The sequence below is a fragment of the Heterocephalus glaber genome, unplaced genomic scaffold (genome assembly GCF_053883595.1).
Source record: "Heterocephalus glaber isolate CG9 unplaced genomic scaffold, H.glaber_assembly_v1.0 deba00001523, whole genome shotgun sequence".
In the NCBI taxonomy this organism is placed as follows: domain Eukaryota; kingdom Metazoa; phylum Chordata; class Mammalia; order Rodentia; family Bathyergidae; genus Heterocephalus; species Heterocephalus glaber.
This window is the reverse complement of record NW_028258327.1, coordinates 27115381-27135479: the sequence shown is the minus strand read 5'-3', so window position 1 is coordinate 27135479 and position 20099 is coordinate 27115381. Positions and strand designations below refer to the sequence as shown.

The 20099-nt window shown below is 34.0% G+C and overlaps 1 protein-coding gene across 8 annotated transcripts in view; it reads left to right on the top strand.

Annotated features, from left to right (window-relative positions):
- Window positions 1-15224, top strand: part of Bckdhb (branched chain keto acid dehydrogenase E1 subunit beta) — a 184869-nt gene extending 169645 nt beyond the window's left edge. For 7 of the 8 annotated variants that reach the window (XR_015441572.1, XR_015441571.1, XM_087188130.1 and 4 more), the window contains one exon: window positions 15076-15224. Coding sequence is in view for 5 of the 8 variants with exons in the window: in XM_087188130.1 (XP_087044256.1) it covers window positions 15076-15216 (141 nt within the window). In the remaining 3 variants the exon portion in view is untranslated. Of the gene's footprint in view, window positions 1-13261; window positions 13774-15075 lie in introns of all 8 variants that reach the window. The other variant, XR_015441570.1, reaches the window with a different exon arrangement.
- The last annotated feature ends 4875 nt before the right edge of the window (window positions 15225-20099 follow it).

Sequence of the window (20099 nt, the reverse complement as noted above, 5' to 3'; positions counted from 1 at the left end):
TGTCTCCTTTCTACTTGATAACAGAATTGGAACAACGATTCAGTCTTCTGCTTCCTACTGCAGGTCCAAAGAAGTTGAGATGTTTTGTCATTCTTTTTTCAAAACATAAAAATAGCTAATTGTAATTTAATTAAATTTTCTAAGAAATTAATATATATCTAGAATGAAAATAGAATTCTCAGTGCAAAGTCTGATAAATCAGAATAAACGTAAATGTAAAGGAAAAACAAATATACTCTTCTGAACTTTGTACAATTAGAAATATTAAAACTTTCATTTTGCCTTTATTTTCAGACAATCTCACAATCACCTCAAGTTTCTGGGTATCACAGTTGTTACGGCCCTAGCTCAGAATTTGCTATATTGTTATCATCCTGGTGACTGCAAGCACAGAAAGAATAGGTTTCCTTTACTTCCCCTAAAGCATATGAAACTCTGCTTCTATCCACTATTCCTACTCCTTGCCAAAGGTACAATAGATAGCATTTATAAAATGTGATCTTTGTACATGTTGCTAGGTTACTCAATTTTTAGTCTTTTTCTTTGCAATATATAATTGGTATAAAAAAAAACAGCATTGAGAAGATGAGAAGGAGAGGAGACCAGTAGTAAGGGAGAAGGGGAAATTGATATTATCATTAAGGTACTGGATATGGCCATAAATATATAGATTACTAGGAGAGAAAAGATACGTGAATTCTAGCCAGGAAAGGATTCCAGTTAGCCACAAACTGAATTGTAGGAAGGTGTTTTCAGTTTTAAAATCCCCTATTTGTATTTTCTTAACTTTCTCAGAAATGAGCATTTTAGTGTTGATCCTTAAATTTTTCTTTCTTTTGTTTGTTTTACTTTTTTACTGAACAAAGTAATTTTCCACAAGTTACAAAAACCTTTCCTTTGTATAATTTGACTTACTACTCTTACTGCTATGTTGTGTCCCAAATTATCAGCAGCTCCCTTATTCATCTCTAATGATATTTCTGGATTTCCTATAAATGAACCCTGAGAATGTTGTAAAGCTCCATAACTACTCATATATATTCTGTAAAATGTCTATGTGTAAAATATCAAAACCACCCATCACTGTGTTACTGCCAAGGTGGTCTGCTGGCCGCCTGGCTATGTGGCCATCCCCTTCTCCCTCCCTGCCATTCTTCATTTCCTCCTTCCATGGCACCCTCCCATCCTCCCCATGCCACAGTGCTACAGGCCCTCTCACTCCTCCCCTGAATCTCATTAGGTTCTTTTCTGCCTCTCTGCCTTCATACTTGTGTGACTTGGCAAGAATGCTGCCCTGGGCTTCTTTGCAGAATTGGTTCCTCTCCCTCCTCTTAGGACCCCTCAATAGAAAGCCCTATCCTGAGCACATTGTGCAGTTCCACACTCCCTGTTCTCTGTCACAGACCTGTGCCTGTGTGCTTTCTAGCATTCCATAGATACGTTTCCCCAAGGGTGACATAATTGTGAGGGCACAGACATAGTGGGCATTCATACTTGATTAATAATAACTGGCAAATTTAATGCATCTAAAAACAACAAAAAACTCAACAATACCAAGTTCCTAAAAGTTTCCTAGAAAAGGGCATTTGAGCCTAATTTGAAAGGTAGACCACGTGAACATAGCAGGATATAGGAAAATGAGAGAATTGGAGAAGAGGCTGGGTGAAGGCAATGTTAAAAAAAAAGGCTTTGGTATGAGGATAGACATGTCTATAAATGGGATTTTGGAGAAATAAGGAGAAATAAAGAGTAAGTTTTGGAGGGCCAGGAAAACCTTGTAACTCATGGAGGGACATGATTCTAGTGGCAATAGTGTGGCATCTGGTGGATGAGTAAAAAGGTGTCCAGGAATTGCTAAGGAGTAAAAAACCTTGTGTTGCTGATTTTTTTTTGAATGTCCCATGATGAAACAGAATATGGCTCCAAACTGAAATTGTTTAACTTATACATTCATTCATTCATTCATCAGCAAATATTTACTGATGTCTACTCCAGGTTATGCATTGTGTGCTAATGCAAAGGGCTTTGTAAATCCATGTATCTGATACATGACAATGTTGGTTTCTCACACCTAAAATGAGACACTGCTTACAGTATTAGCTGTTAAAACTTGAGCCAATAAAGACAAAAAGGAAAAGAAAGAAAAAAATGAGATATATTTAATTTGGAAGTGGTCAATCTGTTTAGGAAATGTCAATTTATTACCCTGCAAAGTAAGAATCTGGAAATAACTACAGACAAGAAATATAACTATTAAATTATGTGATGCTTTTAAGAAACTCCAAGAACTGTGTAGAAGCATGTGTTGTTTTTCTATTGCCAGTTGTGTTTCTGATAAGTCCTTTGTTCTCTAAAGACTCCCTTTTTCTTCTGGGGGACCTCCATACATAACCCACTCCAGCTATAATATCCATAGATTACTTATGTCACAAATTCTGCCTAGTATTGAAACTGAAGTACAATGGCTGGTTTCACTACTTTTGCATTTATTTACAAAGCTGAATTGTAGTGCAATAATTTAGATAGCAAATTTATTGTTACGCACAAAAGAGGTATATTTCAGTCTTGAAACTAGATCATATTGTTATCACTGCAGAAAAGGAAATCGTTTTTGAGAATACTAGTGTTTGTAGCTCTTGCGTATTGATAGGAGAAAGGTAGTTGCCATAGTGATCTGCAAGTCTCTGGAGGAAATGTGGTCATGGCCTTAAGCATCTGGCAACCCACCCAGTTTAGAGAGCCCCTCTAAAAAGGACTTACTTCAATGGAAATTGAGTTACTGAAAATTAAAAAAAAAAGGTTAATTTCTGCAACTCAGATCTGCCATAAATTTGTGTTGTACTCTTGCATTCTATAATTAAAAGAAAAACATTTATAATAATGACCATATGTGTGATTTTCTTCAGGAATGATATTAAATATATTACATGTTAATTATTCCATAAATATGTTCTCAAAGACACAAAATGACCTTTATTCCTATATGTGAACTATACAGCTTGAATGCAAACCAATCCAATAAGATCTTGCTCGAATCTCTTTTTCACTATTTGATGTTTTCATTTTCTGTGTATGTTCTTAGTTGAAGGAAACTCTTATGGTATATAGAAATCTCAAACTGAGTGGGGTGAAACCAATGACTTAATACTCATATATTTAATACTCATATAACAGTAATGTAAACTTGCAATCAGTAGTTCTGAATCTGAAATTCTCAGAGCACAGATTGATGTGTGAACACTGTATTTACTAGTCTAAGACCGCACATTTGCTCTGCAGCTGTGTTTAATGGTTATCAGTTTGGCATGCAGCATGATTGTTTTGGAGCGAGAATAGACACTTCAGATCCCTTTTGGCAGTTCTGAAGTAACTGAAGTACCTACCCCTGAAGTGAATCATATGAACTTAATTAGACTTGCTACATAATTAGCATTTGAGGAAACCTAAGGAAAATCCTCGTGGGTTGGTGATTTGTTATGTCAAATGTAAGCATGCTCATTTGGGGCACTTGGAATTGAAAATAATGAAATTCCAATGCATCGTAAACCCTGATATATTATAATTTTAAATGAACCTTTAAAAGGAATACTTTCCCACGGATGAATAAGATGCTTGTCCTGGCCAACTGGGACCTATTTGCTTCCATTCACAGGAATCGATCCATTTCCATATGGCATGTCCATATGACATGTCCTTGATGGCACTTATGTGTGTGCAACTATCTTTCCACCTCTAATGAGAGCCAACAGCTCTTTAATAAATACCCCAGTGGCAGCAGCGAGGACTGTGCCAAGAACCAGTAACTGGAGTGCACCAGTGAGGCCTGAGACAAAGAGATTCCATTGCTGCATTTGTATTTACCTTTTAAGATATTTAATTGCAATGACTTGCTCTCTTGCTTATTTTATTCTAAAAAGACATGTGTTTAAATGTTTTAGAAATTTTGGTCTATAGTTTTAGAATTCTACAAAATGAGCTAATCGTGGAGAATAGCTATGAAATATTTACTGAGAAAAGGTTTTAATTTCATATTCCAATTTTTAAGGCTAGAAAAAAACAAAGTATGCTTATTTAAAATATTTTTACTTATCAGAAAGCTGTCACCTTTTAATTAGATTGTTAAATTACATAAATTCATCTAGATTGTATTATTGATAAATAAATGAAAGGAAGCAAATTTAATCACATAATAAACCACTGCAATGATTTTTTTTTTTTTTCTGGTACTGGAGATCGAACTCAGTACCTTGTGCTTGCAAGGCAGGCGAGGCTCCACTGAGCTGAATCCCTGGCCCTGCAATGATTATTTTAAACTTAATAGGTCAAATGTCAAACTTACAACCCACCTTTGCTAAACATCCCATTTTCTCCGAGAATTCAAGATCAACCTTCAAACTCAAGTGGCAGCTCCTGCCCTTCACTTATTCAAGCTGCTGGGAATTAACTAGAAACAAGTTCCTCTAATGCACACCCTTCTCATATGTACATCTTCCCAGTGCATATCTAAAAACCCCCCAAACCTGTAAATCCAAGCTTAACCTACTGTCACTCTAATTCAAGATCTATCTGTTCCCCTTTCATCCCTTCTTCCCTTCAAAAGAGAATGAATGAACTGCTAAGCTTCTGATAAAAATCTTGATTGGATTTGACATAACCAAACTCGTAATTCCACCAGTTTCTCTTTCACAGGTATAGAAGTAGCACTAAGCACAGATTTTACCTTCAATTCAAGCAAGATTCTTGGAATACTTTTAAGTCTTAAGTCTTTTGCAGTGCATCTGAGATTAACCAGATGCGCTGGTGCAGATACTGATACCGAGGAATAGCATACACTTGTGTGATTTTGTCACCTCAGTTCACCTCTCCCAGCTTCATTTTCTTACTTGTCACTATCACAAAGAGTTGTTGAAATGATTAAATGAGACTTTATAAGTAGTTATACAGTTAATTATTAAACAATAATGTCTCTTTAGTTGCTGCTTAGCTTGGGTTACTAAGTATTTGGAATTTTTGTTCTCTGTAAGCATATGCAAATTCCTTTTTGTTTAAACCCATAGGCACATAGCCAGTACGTTTCTTTCTCTATGGTCATCCTTGTTGCTTCTCTGAATATTTTCCAGGATGTATTGATTACACACAGAATTGTTTGTATGTGTCCAGGTGTACTTACATATATTATTATCTTTGGTATATGCTGAATATGTAAACTCCTGCGATCTTGGGAAAATCAGTGCTATGTGTCTTAATCTTTGATTCTTCATTAAGGGACCCGATTCAATGTATGTAGTTCAACCCCTAGTAAGTAGATTTTTAAAAATATTAAATAAACTCAGTAGTTCACCTAAATAAAATATGGAAAAATACTATTTTATATGAACTACGAATTTAACTCATCTAAATTTATAATTAATAATGCCTTTGAACATTTCTAATTTTATACAGTATTTTCATACTTAAACTAGATCCTAATTACTAACTATTCCATTTATTAGTGGATCTGAGGTTTTATATTTATTAGAAATTTTTCTGTGCTCAGCAAAGCAATCCAGACTTCTTGAGAATATGCGCAAAGACTGGGCTCATCAATATATCATTTACTCAATTTATGGAAGTAAAAAATAAGACATATGTATTTTGTTTTTAATTCTGAAATATATCTTTATTCTTGAAATTCTTACATGAGACTATGCATATGCAAATTCATAGACATTCAAATTGACGAGCTTCTTTGTAAGAAATAGCAACCAATTTTAGAGGCAGAAATAGTTATATAAATACAGTAGAAAGGAAAACATATTTTGGATTCTGCCTTTTAATTAGGTACCAAAAATAATTACTATTGCTAGATCTGTTTTAATAAATACGTTAAACTTCCCATGGTACCAGAAATCATCTGTACACTAATAATGAAAGGCTTTACTTACTCCAGGTCAGATGTTCCTGCCAGAACCCTTTTGCTTTGTTAATGCATTCAATTATTAAACTTTAGGAAAGCAAAGATAAATTTACTAGTAAAGTTCAATTAAAAATTTAAAATGGGGGTCAATTTTTTGACAAATCTCCCTAATTATTGATGAGATTTAACATTTATTTCTGCTATGCTTTATTAATAAAATTGCAGTAATAGAATGACCAGAATTAAATTGCTGAAAAATAACTTGTTCTGGTTTATTCATTTATCAAAATCAGCTTTAAAGGCTGTGTTGCTATTGCAGCCAGGATTAATTTTTTAAAATATTTTTAATTTTAGTAAAAATATTGGGATATATCTTCTGGTACTGTGCAAATAAAATGAACTTTCTTCTGTTTTTCCTGTTCTTTTTTTTAGGTTTACCAAGTTGACATTCTTTTAAACATAAATTATCATATAGAAATATAACACATTTAAAGAAGGAAAAAGCAGCTTACAAACAACCTTTATGTTTTATCAATACTATAACTTGTAAAACAGCAAGTATTTTAGCTATATTTGTAAACAATCTGGTTTCTAACTTTTTAGAAAGATGGTGCCAGTTAGAGAAGAATCACTCTATTTTGGTAGTTTCAGTTTATAATTAGTCTTAAAACCTAAAAACAGGTTACAAAATTGAAGTAGTGACAGATCAAAATAGAAATCTTATTTTTGTCATTTCAATCCTCCAAATTCTAAAACAATATGTTTTCTCTGTCATGAGACAAAGGAATTGTCAGATTGCTTTAGCCAGGACTGATTCTGCCTTCTGAACACCATTTAGTGGGGGCAGAATGCTACACGAAGAATTTTGTGGAACAACAAGCAGAAAATTGAATGCTTTGTAGGATCATCAAAAGTCACTTTTCAGGATTATTTTAAATTTTCTGGTGCCAAGCACACCAGAAAGCCTACCTTAGAGCGATTTGTTCATGTAGTGACCAGTGCTGAGGCGCTTATGTTTAGCATTATGATTCACTTACAGACGTCGCTGCCGTTGTTGCTGTGGATGCTTTCGTCTATAGGAAGAATTTGAACTATAAAATTTGAGAAGCTCCAGCGTCTCTGGAAATTTGAGAGCATTGCCTTTTCTCCCCTTTCTTGAATCTGTAAAGTATTTTAACAAAACATTGTAGCCCCATACATTTTAAATGTCAAAACTGACACATGGTATATTTCAGAAAAATTTAAACTGTAGAATTTGAACTTCTAAAGCTTCAGAACATCTTTAGAGATAGCAAGTAAACAATGTATTGCAGGAAGATTTAATAGAGAAACTAATCTGAGGTCATGGTTATTCTGCTCTTGAAGTGAAGATGGACGAGGTGACCTGGGTGTAGCTCACAACTATGTCGAGGGAGAGCTAGAGAGCAGGGCTAGAATTTTATAGGTTTTAGAGGAGGTGCTAGTTTTTACATTGTGATTGCTAATTTAGCTTTTATGAAAATTAAAATGAGATAATATTGTCAAATATTTCTGTATAATCCCTGGGCTATAATAAGCACAATATAGTTTTTTAAAAAGTGACTTGAGGTAAGGTAATAATAGTTATGATCACTTTCTTTATTTCACTTATTTCTTACTTTAAGGTAGGGAAATTTAAAAAACTATAATTCTGAGGAGCAGTAGCAATCTGTAGTATGTAATTGTTATATAATCTCTAATATACAAAATAGTGATTTAACATTAGTTTTTATTTTAAAATTTGTACTACTACAGTTTCTACAGGTAATGTATCAAGACTCGTAGGCAGTCATATTAATGTATGTTTACGTTCTGACGTGACTATTGAATTTGAACCATGAAGCATTTCCATGCATACTTTAATAGCATTCTCCAACTTTGTTTTAAGTAACTAGACTGTATCCAGGGAAACCCATTTAAATCAGAAATACATTTCTTTCTAAATCCAGAAAATAGCTTCCATTTTTAAAATGGAATCTGAATTTGAATAAAAATCCTAATTTAGCATTCAGTTTCATTCTTTAACTAGCTGAAAGAAATCTTAGGGGAAAAAATCATACTAAATTACCAGTAATTTGTTTTAAAGAGGGAGAAAGGGAATTTTTTGAAATCAACAGACATTGAAGATATTTCCATAAAGTTGAATAATAGAGATCTCAGATTTTAATTTAGTCAAGATTATGATTTTATACATAGAAGCTTTGCTGAAATAGTTTGGCTTGACAATGATTGTTTTAGGTTTTATATAAATCTGGATAATATATTACTCATACACTGTCTTATTAATTATATTGGTTGAACTGTGTTTTTAAAGTGAAAGACCTTATGTCAGCAAGTATTTGTTGTATGCATCTCAAGTGTGTAGTATTAGAAAAATGAAATACACATACCTTGAACATTTAAGGGCACATCCTGTCAGTTTTGGGGTGGGTTAGAGACTCTACCTTCTAAAGAATTAATTTTATAGATCCATGCATGTGGAAAATTGGTATATACTAATATAAATATATAATATATGTTTTAAAAGCTAATATAAAGATAATATCTTGCATCAGTAAAGTTGTATTTATTCAATAGTGAAATTAATTTGGAGTTGCTGGTATGCTACCTTTGCAGGTTTCTGTGACTCATTTGCTGAGAAAGTGTGAGTCAAGACACTGGGATCATTTTTTTCTTATCTGCTAAAACTCATGTTTTGACTAAGAGTAAGTTTTCATGGCAGATTTAAAACAAATATTCTGTGATAATATTTGGAAGCTAGGTGATGTCTAACATAAATAGGACTAATATATGTCTCTAAATTCATGGACTTTAAAGCTACATAACATACATCATTTTAAAAACTAATCGAATTTTTCTTATTTTTTTTGAGTTTAGCTTTCACACTAATTCTGACCTCTGCATGTTTAATTGCATTTAGAAGAAAAATCTATTTTATTAATTTAATAATTATCAGTGTATAAATGATACTAAGATTTGTGATTAAAACTAAGCACATTCACAAATGATTTACAACTATTACTTAATATTTTCTCTCATAGGACAAATGAGAATTCTGTGATTATGTATCTTATTCTGTTTTTATTACATTTAGAGCTTAACTAGTTCATCCCTGTGAAGTAAGATAGAGTCTCATAAATTGCTATAAGCTGGACCTTTTTCTTTGCAATGTAATTTAAAAATCAGTTTTCTGGGTTTTTACTTTGAAGTTAAGTTGTGAAACTTTTCCAAGGAGAAAGACAAAATTTTAATTCGTCAGCTAATTCTACTGGGGACATATGCCCATTTTGACTTGTGATGGATGTGTTTCTCATTACAGTGTACTGTCTTTTTGACTTTCCATTAAATCTTAAAAAGTAGTAGTTTTTTTTAGGAAAATAAAAAGAATTTTTATCATCTTATACCAGCTATAAGAAAGTAAAATGTACATAGAAAAGACCTACATTTTTCTGATATCACATTGAACTTTTCCTTGTAGTTTTCCAACTCAAAATTGTTTATAGTCTTGAGCAGTGGGCTGTTTCCAACTTTCTGTCATTAGAAAAATAGAGTAAAAATTATTCCAAAATTGTTCTTAGAAAGAAATATGAGTCTGGAATTATCTAAATTGCCTAGAACTATACAGCAAACAAAAAGCAAATGATTGATTTGAAAACATACCATGTGATATGGTGTGGTCTTTAGTCTGGACTTTTTTTCAAAATGCATGTGCCTTGATTACGTTCTTTTATCTCTTTGGCTCTTTCACGCATGACCTTTAGTAAGCTGACTGACACATCACTTTTCTGTGGTGGTCAATGCATGGAAACGATGTTGGGCATATTTTAACCATTTGTGAAACTCTTGACTTCTCTATCTAGCCACATTCCAGTCCACAAGGGAGCAGCACTGGACCCTGCTTTGCTCTGTGGTCTGAGTGCAACCTGGTTTTGTCGTCTCACTCGGTAATCTCCTTCTTCACCTTCCCTTATTGTACTACTTACAGTTTGTTTGTTTTTTTTAGATATTATTTACACACATAAGGCTTGTGACGTGTTCAGTAATTTGTAGCAATTCAGACATTGTGCTGTTGAGTGATAACTACTTCTCAGTTTTGACTGTTTTATGTACCTCGATCTTAAATCCTCAATGAAGATTTGGTCTTCCATTCCATATACCTTGTGTTTATTATAAAGAAGGGATTCCTTTAACTTGGAAAATCTTAGGAGAAAAAGAAAAACCTAGCAATCGTTGAGCACTATGACACGTCAGGCATAAAATCAGGTATTTTTCATATGCTACCACACGATCTAAAGAGGCAAATAGACAAGATAACAACAGTGTTACAAAATAATAGGAAAGTGCTGTTTTAGTAATACAGAAATTCTAAATACTTCTTTTTTACTGTTTTAAACCAGCTTGGAGAGGTTAAATCATAGTAGAACAAAGATTCCCTTCAGACAATTCCAGATTTCATGCGATGTCAATTATATTATGCAGCCTTGCCATAAAAACAACAAAAAGATTTGCAGGCAATGACGGAAGCCACACTGTGGAATGCCTGAGACAATGATTTCAGTGAGGTAACTCCTCTGCCATTGTGACAGATGAATTGATGTGCTTAAAATTTTAATGGGGAAATGCTGTTAAATATTGAGAAATATTGAGGTATCCCATGAAAGCCCTAATTTATATGTGTTTAACAACATATACACTTAGTCCATTTTCTGTTGCTGTAACAAAATACCTGAGACTAGTTAGTTAATACAGAATTGAAGTTGATTTGGCTCTTGTTTCTGGTGTCTGGGAAGTCCAATAGCATGGCACCAACTTCTTTCTTTGTTGCATCTGGTGAGGGATTCTTGCTACATCCTAACATAGTGGGAAGCATCACACAGTAGACTGAGCAAATGTGCTGGCTCAGGCCCCCTTCCTCTTATAAAGCCATGACTGCCCTCATGGGACCCCATCTTCTTGAACTCATCTAATTCCCAAAGGCCCTACTTCAAAATCCATCAAATTAGGAACTAAGTTTCCAACATATGAACTTTGAGGGATATAGTCAAATTACAGCAGGTGCATTCATCAAAATATAGACATAAATGCCATTTTCTTAATTTGTAAAAACTTCAATAATATGTTATTTTTCAAACTATTATCAAACTCTATTTATCCAATTCTCTTAATTTATATTTTCCCTCTTACCTGCTAAAAAAACTTAATCTCTATCTCCTTGATTTCAACAAGATATTTCATTTTCCAAAAGAAAAACAAATACAAAAAAATAAATTTTTATTATTGTGTTACAGAAAATAGGCAAATGAAAATAATTTATTTTTCTTATGTCTATGATTTTAATGATTTGGAGTTATTTTACATTGCTTCCTTTTCTGGTTATAACATGCATAGCAATCCAGATGGGTAATATATAACCAATTTGATTTGTTTTCTTAAATCATTTAGTATAGCTCAGGAGATTACCCTTACCCACAACCACTGCTTATTGCTTTGTGTGTTACCTTCATGCGTAATTTAATCCTTTCAGTTTCTTTACATATTGTAGCCTCTGCCATCCTATATATGTGGAAGAAACTTTTAACACCTCACCTGTTATCCTTTTTTTTTTCTGGTACTGGGGATCGAACTCAGGACCTTGTGCTTTCGAGGCATGTGCAGTGCCATTGAGCTAAATCCCCTGCCCACCTGTTATACTTCTTAAGGCTGTGTTGTAAGACCTTGATAATACCAGCCTGCCTTGTATTTTGCCCTTCTTTTATTCTTAATTCATCCCCCTATGATTGTTAGTTTCAAGAGTAATTTCTCAAAATTTACTAAAGAGAGAGTAAGAACATAGGTTTTGTACTTGGCTGTATATATAACTATTGAACCTTGGGCAATTTCTTCCATTTACATGTCTTCACCTTTGAAATTAAATCTTACAGAGATTAAAATATAACTTATGTAAGCACCATGCTTAAAACACCCTAAATACTGGTCAATATTTTTATGATTAGCATATTTTAGAGAAAATCTTATATTGCACAAAAGCATATTGAGAAGCAAATACAAATACTGTTTGTAGAATTTCATGTGAGTCTTTTGGAAGGAATAATCTATTTTACTTTAAGTACCAGATTATTTATGTGAAAGCATACACCACAACAAAAGATATGCAGTTGTTACTGTATGGTTGTTTTGGGGTTCACTTTCATCTTTCTCACTGGATCCTGGGCAAAATTTTGAACCCCAAAAGAGGGAAGTCTCTCTTGATACCTACTTGAGTTCTTTCCTGTGGTCCCTGGTTGTATGTGTTACATTATGGCCTTTTTGGAACTTCACAGTCACTTCTGTCATTGTTCCACAAGGACTGAACCAGTCCACACACAGTTCTCTAGAGAGGGAGAAAGACCAAACACTGACCCTCAAACCCATGTTCTAGACACTACATAAAGTCCTTCCAGAAGCCTTGTGGGTTAGGCCTTTACTTAATTCCTAATTTTATGCAGCTTACTATTTCTGAATCAAAAATCATCATAGTCTTAAAAATATGAGTGTACTTAGGCCACCAGTGGAATAGATGAATACGATTAATATGAATTGTCTTGAAAATTCAGAGCACATGATAGCTATAGTTACAATGTCATATGGCTATAATGGAGAGAGGTATTTTGTGAAGCATTAATCTTGTACATTAAATATCTGCCAATGGGATTCAAGTATTTCAGTCTTTGTGTGTATATGTGTGTGTGTGTGTGTGTGTGTGTGTGTGTGTGTGTGTGGCTTCTGTATGAAAAAGCAGGCTGGACACAGTGCCTTGTTTTGATGGTAGCTCAAAGAAGCATCTAGTCACAATTAAACCATTTGTATATGAATAAATTCAGTGAGAAGTAACAGTAAAAACTGCTTGATTGATATAAACATCTTATTTCCAATTGCTTGAAGTCTATAGAAGAAATAATTTAAGGCTCTTCATTACACTTTCGTTAGTAGAGTTAAAATTTCTATTTCAGTTGGTCAGAATATAATGTTCTGTAACCCTATAATTTTACAGGTCCTGTTTTTTTTCATTACTTGACCTGTAAAATTACAAATTTGTGGAATATTAAAATAGAAACTTTTGGGCCGGGGACTTAGCTCAATGGTTCCTCCACCTGCTTTGCAAGCACAAGGTCCCGAGTTCAATGCCCAGTACCAAAAAATAATAAAAAATAAAATAGAAACTTTTATTCACACAAGGAAGAGATGGTTCATTTTATTCTTTTCCTTTATTTCAGTGTCATTTGATTACAGAGTTTATATTGGCTCCTACAACTTCAAATAATACAAAGTATAAAATCAAGTCTTTTCTTCCCTCCTTGATATTCACAGCCTGAAAGGACAACCACCATTTACAGTTCAAAAGTGACGGACCTGGCAACAGATGTTTTCTGTGCTCGTGCAAATGTACAGATGTCTTCCTGGAAAAACTGATGCGCACATTCTTGAAGAGTTATAACCATTGCTGTTTGGAAAAAAATCATTTTTAGCTTGATGATGTTAGCCATTATGCTAAAGGGAGTGATTTTATGAACACTGACCAAGCAGTTTGTGTTAGGCCAGCTTTCCAAGTTACTAGTTTGAATCAGTAGTATTTTATAATGGGTTTAAAATCAAAGGCGTTTAGTGACATATTTTGCCCTTGTTACTCTGTTCTGCAGTGTCCATGGAAAGAGTGCAGTATTCGGGAAAGATGAAAGAAACAGCCTTTGTCAGCTAGAGGAATAAAACTGAGTTAATCCTAAATTGACAGTTTAAAGGCTTTAAAATTACTTGTTGCAATCAAGAAATAATCCATCCAGTCTATCATCTTGTTTCAGCTTATTAGTTGTGGAATTTCTTAGGTGATTCTTTAAACTATATATGTTAAAAATGCTAAAGTTGTTCATGGAGAATTCCTGCTGCTATGAGATAGAGCACCTGTTGGTGTTCCATACTGTCATAGTAGGTAATGGGGCCAAGGGGAAATTTGTGAACGACGAGTTCATTCTCCTTAGAGCAAATGTGTCTTGTTTGCATGTCCGTCCTGCCCCGTACACTTGTCAGTGGGAAAAACATTGCACAGTGGGTAAAGATTGAGCATCAAGGTGTCGCAATTTCTGCATGCAAAAATAATGTGCTCAAATTAAAATTTAAAAGTAGTATAACATGTAAAAAAACATTTAGGCCTCTTCAAACCCTTTGTGAAACAAGGTAATATGTAAATATATAAATTAAAACCAAGGGTGTTATTTCCGGGAATACCTCTGAATGGTAAAATTAATATTATTTTATGACAGTGGTTTAATCATATTTCTTTTCTTAGTTTAGACCTTTAAAATTTTTATTTTTAAAAATTTGAATGTTTTTATTTGTATAACATTACCTTCTCCTCAAAAATAATGTCCTACACTGTTTTACTGAAGCTTTGATTTTACATATTTGAACTACATCTCTGGTCTCTCATGAAGCTCATGGTCTTTCAGGGGAGGCACATAACTTGGCCACTACAGTGGACCCTGTTAAGACTTAATCTGTGGGAGCTCAGCATAGAAGCCTCCCTCATCTGTGGTGTGCAACTGGAGAGTCGCTGTCACGGAAGGCTTCCCTGTAGAGGTGATATCCGAGTGATAGACGAAACCTCAGTCCTGCAGCTAGCAGTGAGCTCAGGGCATCTGCAAAAACCTAGCCACCCAAGAAGTGAGGCCACAGTCAAGTGCCTGATGGAAGTTTAGTCTGGATGGAGCATAGAGGAATTAGATATTTATTATGAGAGTAATACATGTTCATGTTAAAAATTTGAAAAATACAGGAAATAAGAAAACATAATCATAAACTTTGAGTTGCAGATTTAAGTAATGTGGACATTTTGCTATGTTTTTGTCATGCCTTACTTTTCTGTTCATAGGAAGTATGTTTGGTGGGATCTTAGTACGCCTTAGGCAGTAGAGATGTATATAAACATAAAATGCATTCCTGTATATGAAAACATGTATTAGGTAAAGTTGTAATCAAACCTTTTTTTGCATTAAAATATATTTAAATACTTTTAATGTCATTAGATACAGTTGTGTTTTAAGTGAGTGAATCATCTTAGGTTGAAATGTCTTATTTTTGTGAATAGAAATACAGTCTTAAATTTGGCCATCTCGATTTCATCTCTGCAGGAAGAATGTTTCTTGAACCTAGAGGCTCCTATATCCAGAGTATGCGGTTATGACACACCATTTCCTCACATTTTTGAGCCATTTTATATCCCAGATAAATGGAAATGCTATGATGCCCTTCGAAAAATGATCAACTACTGACTACATAGGTAGGTGTGGCCTACATTTTGAGAAATCTAATGTGTACCCCTGACAGGACGTGCTGTTACCTATGGCTCAGTAATCATTGGTGTGTTTTCTTTGGTTAACAGCAACTTTCAGAATAAAATGTGTACTTCAGAAAAAACTAAAAATCTCTACTAGTATAGTTATCATTAGTTGAACTATGTTGAGCATTTGTATTACACAATTTACAGAAAATATCATTCAATATGTCAACATTGAATATGTAATCAAATATATCTTACACTGTGATTACTCCACATTTTACCTTCATTTTTGTATATTGTTACAACTACTCAAACTTTTCATGAATAGAGATCATTTCTGTTACTTAAAAATGATTCCTCAAACACCATTAACTTAAGCTATTGTTATTTATGTGATGATTCTTAGCATTCACAAATTTACCTTTATATTATCTGAAAAATCGTTATTTTTAGCAAACATCCTCTTTATTATGTAAATCGAAAATTTTTACTAAAAAACAAATACCAAAACCAAAAGCCCAAGAGCACTACTACGATTTCCAGAAACTTTTCTGATTGGTTAAGTGAGTGTTTTTAAAATATCGCATAATAAATGGTATTTTTTCACAGTGATTTTCTAACTCATGCTTATTAGCTCTTAAACAGTGTTATTCTAATAAAAATGAATGTCATTACTGGTAATTAAGTTAGTTTTTCAGAGTTTCAATATAGAAATTGCTCTCACTGACAAACTGATTTTGAAATACTTCAAAATGAGTAGATAGGGTTAAGATACTTTACATTTCAATATCTTAAATTGTCCAAAAATAATAATACCATTTGAAAAACCATGATTCTTCAAAAGAAAAAGGAAATAAGCTTTGTATAATAACACATTCTACATTTTTTAAAGATAAACAAAAATGCTATGCCACTTGAATTCTAAATAGAGCCTACAAAGTTAGCCCGTCTAAAATCAGACAGATGTCTTTAGATTTGCACAGATAAAGAACATAACACCCCCCCCCCGCGACCTGCCACTTTCCATAATCTGCTCGTTTTCTGTGGTTATGCTCTAAGAGGGCAGGTTAGAGAATTTCTTCTCTTTGCTCTCCATGTTGCTGCCTTAATGGGCTGCCTGTGGAGAATCAAGGTCATCATGGTAGCCATATGCCTTGTTAGTAAAGTAGTATTTAGATGCTGGGTTTAAATTTGAATTGCACATTTGGTTTTAAACATAAGAAAAGTGTTTAAATTGCTACTGAAAATGATAGAACAATGTTTCTATCCTAAAATTAAGTATATCAAAGAAAATAGACCTGCATGCAACTGAGAATGTTTGTAATTTTTACTGATTTCTTTTACAGAAAAATGGGAAGATTATAAGTAGATACAGGAATATTTTTCTGAATTTTTATATTTGCTCAGACTAACCTCTCCTTGAACAATAGAGGTTTTGTGAAATGAACTATCATGGATATTGGCTGAAAAGTTATAAATTAATTATTGTATTAACGGAAATGAATTGATTCCCATTAAGAGTGTTTCAGATTACTTTCTAAAAATGCTCCACATGGTGACCTTATAAATTCTGTTTAATTACATTTGTTAATATTGGGTGTATATTGTATCTAATAAAGCAAAGTCAAATTGTCTTCAAGTTGTGTGTGTCTTCTTTTTCCTTTAGTCAAAAGGATCCTTGTTGAAGAGTAGTAGGTTGTTAACTTGTTAATTGAATCTGAAGTGAAATATGTACTCTAGAAATCCTAATCAACTTCATTGTACCTGATTTAGTTCTTTATGGCTACCATGGTTGTATGCTGGCAAAACTTCTGGAATATTTGTCTTTATTCACCTTGCCTCAGCAAGGTCACTGATAAACGTCCTCGCTTCTCCAGAGTGGTGTGGGTGGGATAAGACTGTCCTGCTGCCTCCCTCTGTACCCCATGAGAGCATGATCCTGTTTGCTGTCAAATTGCCAAGCTTTAGCTATAATTGTATTTTTTTTTTGCTTAGATGTTACAAAGCACATATTTATTCTATGTTCTTTATATTATTATGTACATAAGAAAAATGACAGCAGGGGAGACTCTGACAGGAGGAGCCTGCTCATTGGAGACGTTGCCACGGCCTCCCTCTGCATCCTCCACTGTTCACCATAGTTCTAGAAGTCTGGGACATCCTAAGTCATCCCACTGCAGAGTCCTTCACCCTTTGTCCCAGCCCTCAGAGATGAAGTTAATATACCTACCTTCCCCCACTTAATCTCAGAAGCGTTTCCTCTCATGATACCACCAGAAAAGTCTACCCTAAAAGTAGCAAAACAGACCTGTCATGTTTTCTTTTGTCCATGAACACTGAAGAAATGGTCATTTTCTTAGGATTACAAATTTCTTTGAAACTGTAATCTACAAAGCTATATCTGTTTGGTTTTACCAGCAGTTGGAGGAGGATACAGAAAGTAACATATATAGGTGGCCAGAAAGTTGGAGACAAATTTAGAACATTTTATCACAGATTCTGGACTGGAATGGACTAAAATAATGAGCCAAATGGTTTGTTAAGGGTAAAAATGAAGCCCTGCCTTGGGATTAAAAATAAAAAAACCTGTTAAGTATAGGATAGGAGAAGATGTAGTTTGTCAGCCACAAGTTTGGAAAAGATTTAGGGAATCCAGTTGGCTTGCTGCACAAACATTTTGAGTTTAAGATGCCAAAACTCAGTAAGGACCTTGGCTTTGGTCTTTGTTCTCCTCCAAAGGCTCAAGGCATCCTGTAACGAACTCGGTTTCACATGCTCAGGCCAGCAGAACAGAGAATATATGGCAGGCAACCCCAGCTTGGCCTGTGATGGGTCATAGTTTAACATAATGATTGAGTTGAACTAATGTTTTTGGTTGATACTTATGATTTTATTTGAACTTTTTATTTTATATTGCCATTGTGTCATTTTTAATGTAATTTTTCTATACATTGAGCATTTAAACAATTTTAGCTATTTGAATTCTTGTTTTTTAACTGTTTTTCAAATATCTGAAACTCTGGGGATGATCTGTATCCTAAGCATGGGAGCCTGAGAGCATTTTGCTGTCTCCATTTGGCAATGCCATTTCCACCAGTGAATACCCGTGTTGTTCCAAAATAACTTACAGTTGATACTAAAGTTAGTCTATAGCTCAACGCATACAGATACATCTTTACTATGGTGAAATATATATTTTTTACATGAAACAAATATCCCATATTATAAAAATAAGAGAACAGTGGCAGGAGATGTTAAGTGAATGCCAAGTCCAAATTCCCCTAGTATTCTCAGCCACTCCATAATGTCTGCCCCATGACCATACAGATAGATAAGCTAATTTCATTTTCTATAGTTCAAATTGTTCAATTACTTTAGAAAAAATATAATATGTATGTTCTGTAGAACTGATGGACACTATCCCAGCTAAGTAAACAGACCTGTGTACTTTAGGAAAATAAATGAAGAATGAAATCCAGAAAGCAACCTCAATTCAGTCTACTAGGTTTAATTCATATCCCCTAGAAACACTTCATGAGACTCTTTAGCAGAAGGTACACAGAAGGTAAATATTTAGTTTAAAGAAATCCTTTCTCTGTAGCTTGCCTATAGTAGTCACATGTGATTTCTGGCTGCCCAGCATCCCTGCCCCAACTGTCTAGAAACAGCACTGCAGTTTGTTTAGAGAACTACTCCTTCCCACCACATGTGGTTCTGGAGGGTCTGCCAATCCCAACACTGTTCAGTATTGGCCACAGAGATGGCCCTGACCCAGCCAGGTACCCAGAATAGAAATCAGGTTATCCTTGAAGAAACAAAAGTTTGTTAGCCTCAGCCTTGTCAATGACACAAACTTTTACCTGCTTCAGGCACACCTGAAGTTAAAACTGACCAAGGTTAACCGGCTAGACACACAGACTGCATTACCCCAAACAGAGAAGTGCTTGGCTGAGAAGTGAGTAGCATGGCTCCTAAGGACTCATGTAGGAATTTCTGGAGATACATGAGGTTTGCAGATCCAGATATAGTCCCCTGGGCCACCAGGTTTGGAAAGCAATAGAAAATATTCATGTATGGGCAAAGACATAGAAACACTAGTATGTACCCAGATGATACCTCCATAAATATAAAAGATGTGTACTAGAAAAATGACATATAAAACAAGATAAGTGTGAAAATGAAAATGGGAACTATATATGTGTGTATGTTATTTATATATAATCGATTGTTCATAGAGTTATATAGTTTCCATTTTCACTTTATTGTATACATAGTTCCCAATTTCACTTCCAGATGATAGATAGATAGATAGATAGATAATAGATAGAGTGAGCCAAAAGGATGTATACACACCTCAGGAAAAGAATAGTATGATTGATGTTTTTTCAACAGATGGTGTTACTCTCTTATGGGAGACCCTAGTGGATATTGTATATCACAGAAAACCCGTTACACTGCCAGCCCTTGAAGCAATTGAAAATGCATGTGCAGCAATCTCGATGACCGAGGTTACGCAAGCAGCAGTTTGCCATACTAATAAATGTGTACAAGCTAATGGCCAGCACTTTGAGCACGTCTTGTAGAGGCCAAAGGTAGCTTGTAATAATCTCATGATGTCTCAATAAACTTAGTATTAAAATATTTATACAAAATTTTCTTTTCCTGAAGTATATACATTTTTTGGCTTTATATATATATATATATATATATATATATATATGGAGCCATATGTACATATATATTATATATAATATATATTAATATATATTATATATATGTCTTCATATTGTAAAAATAAAATGGTGTTGATCATAAATATGACTTAACAAAGACTGAATTAGCATTACAAAATAAAGTAAAAAATTCTAAACTATC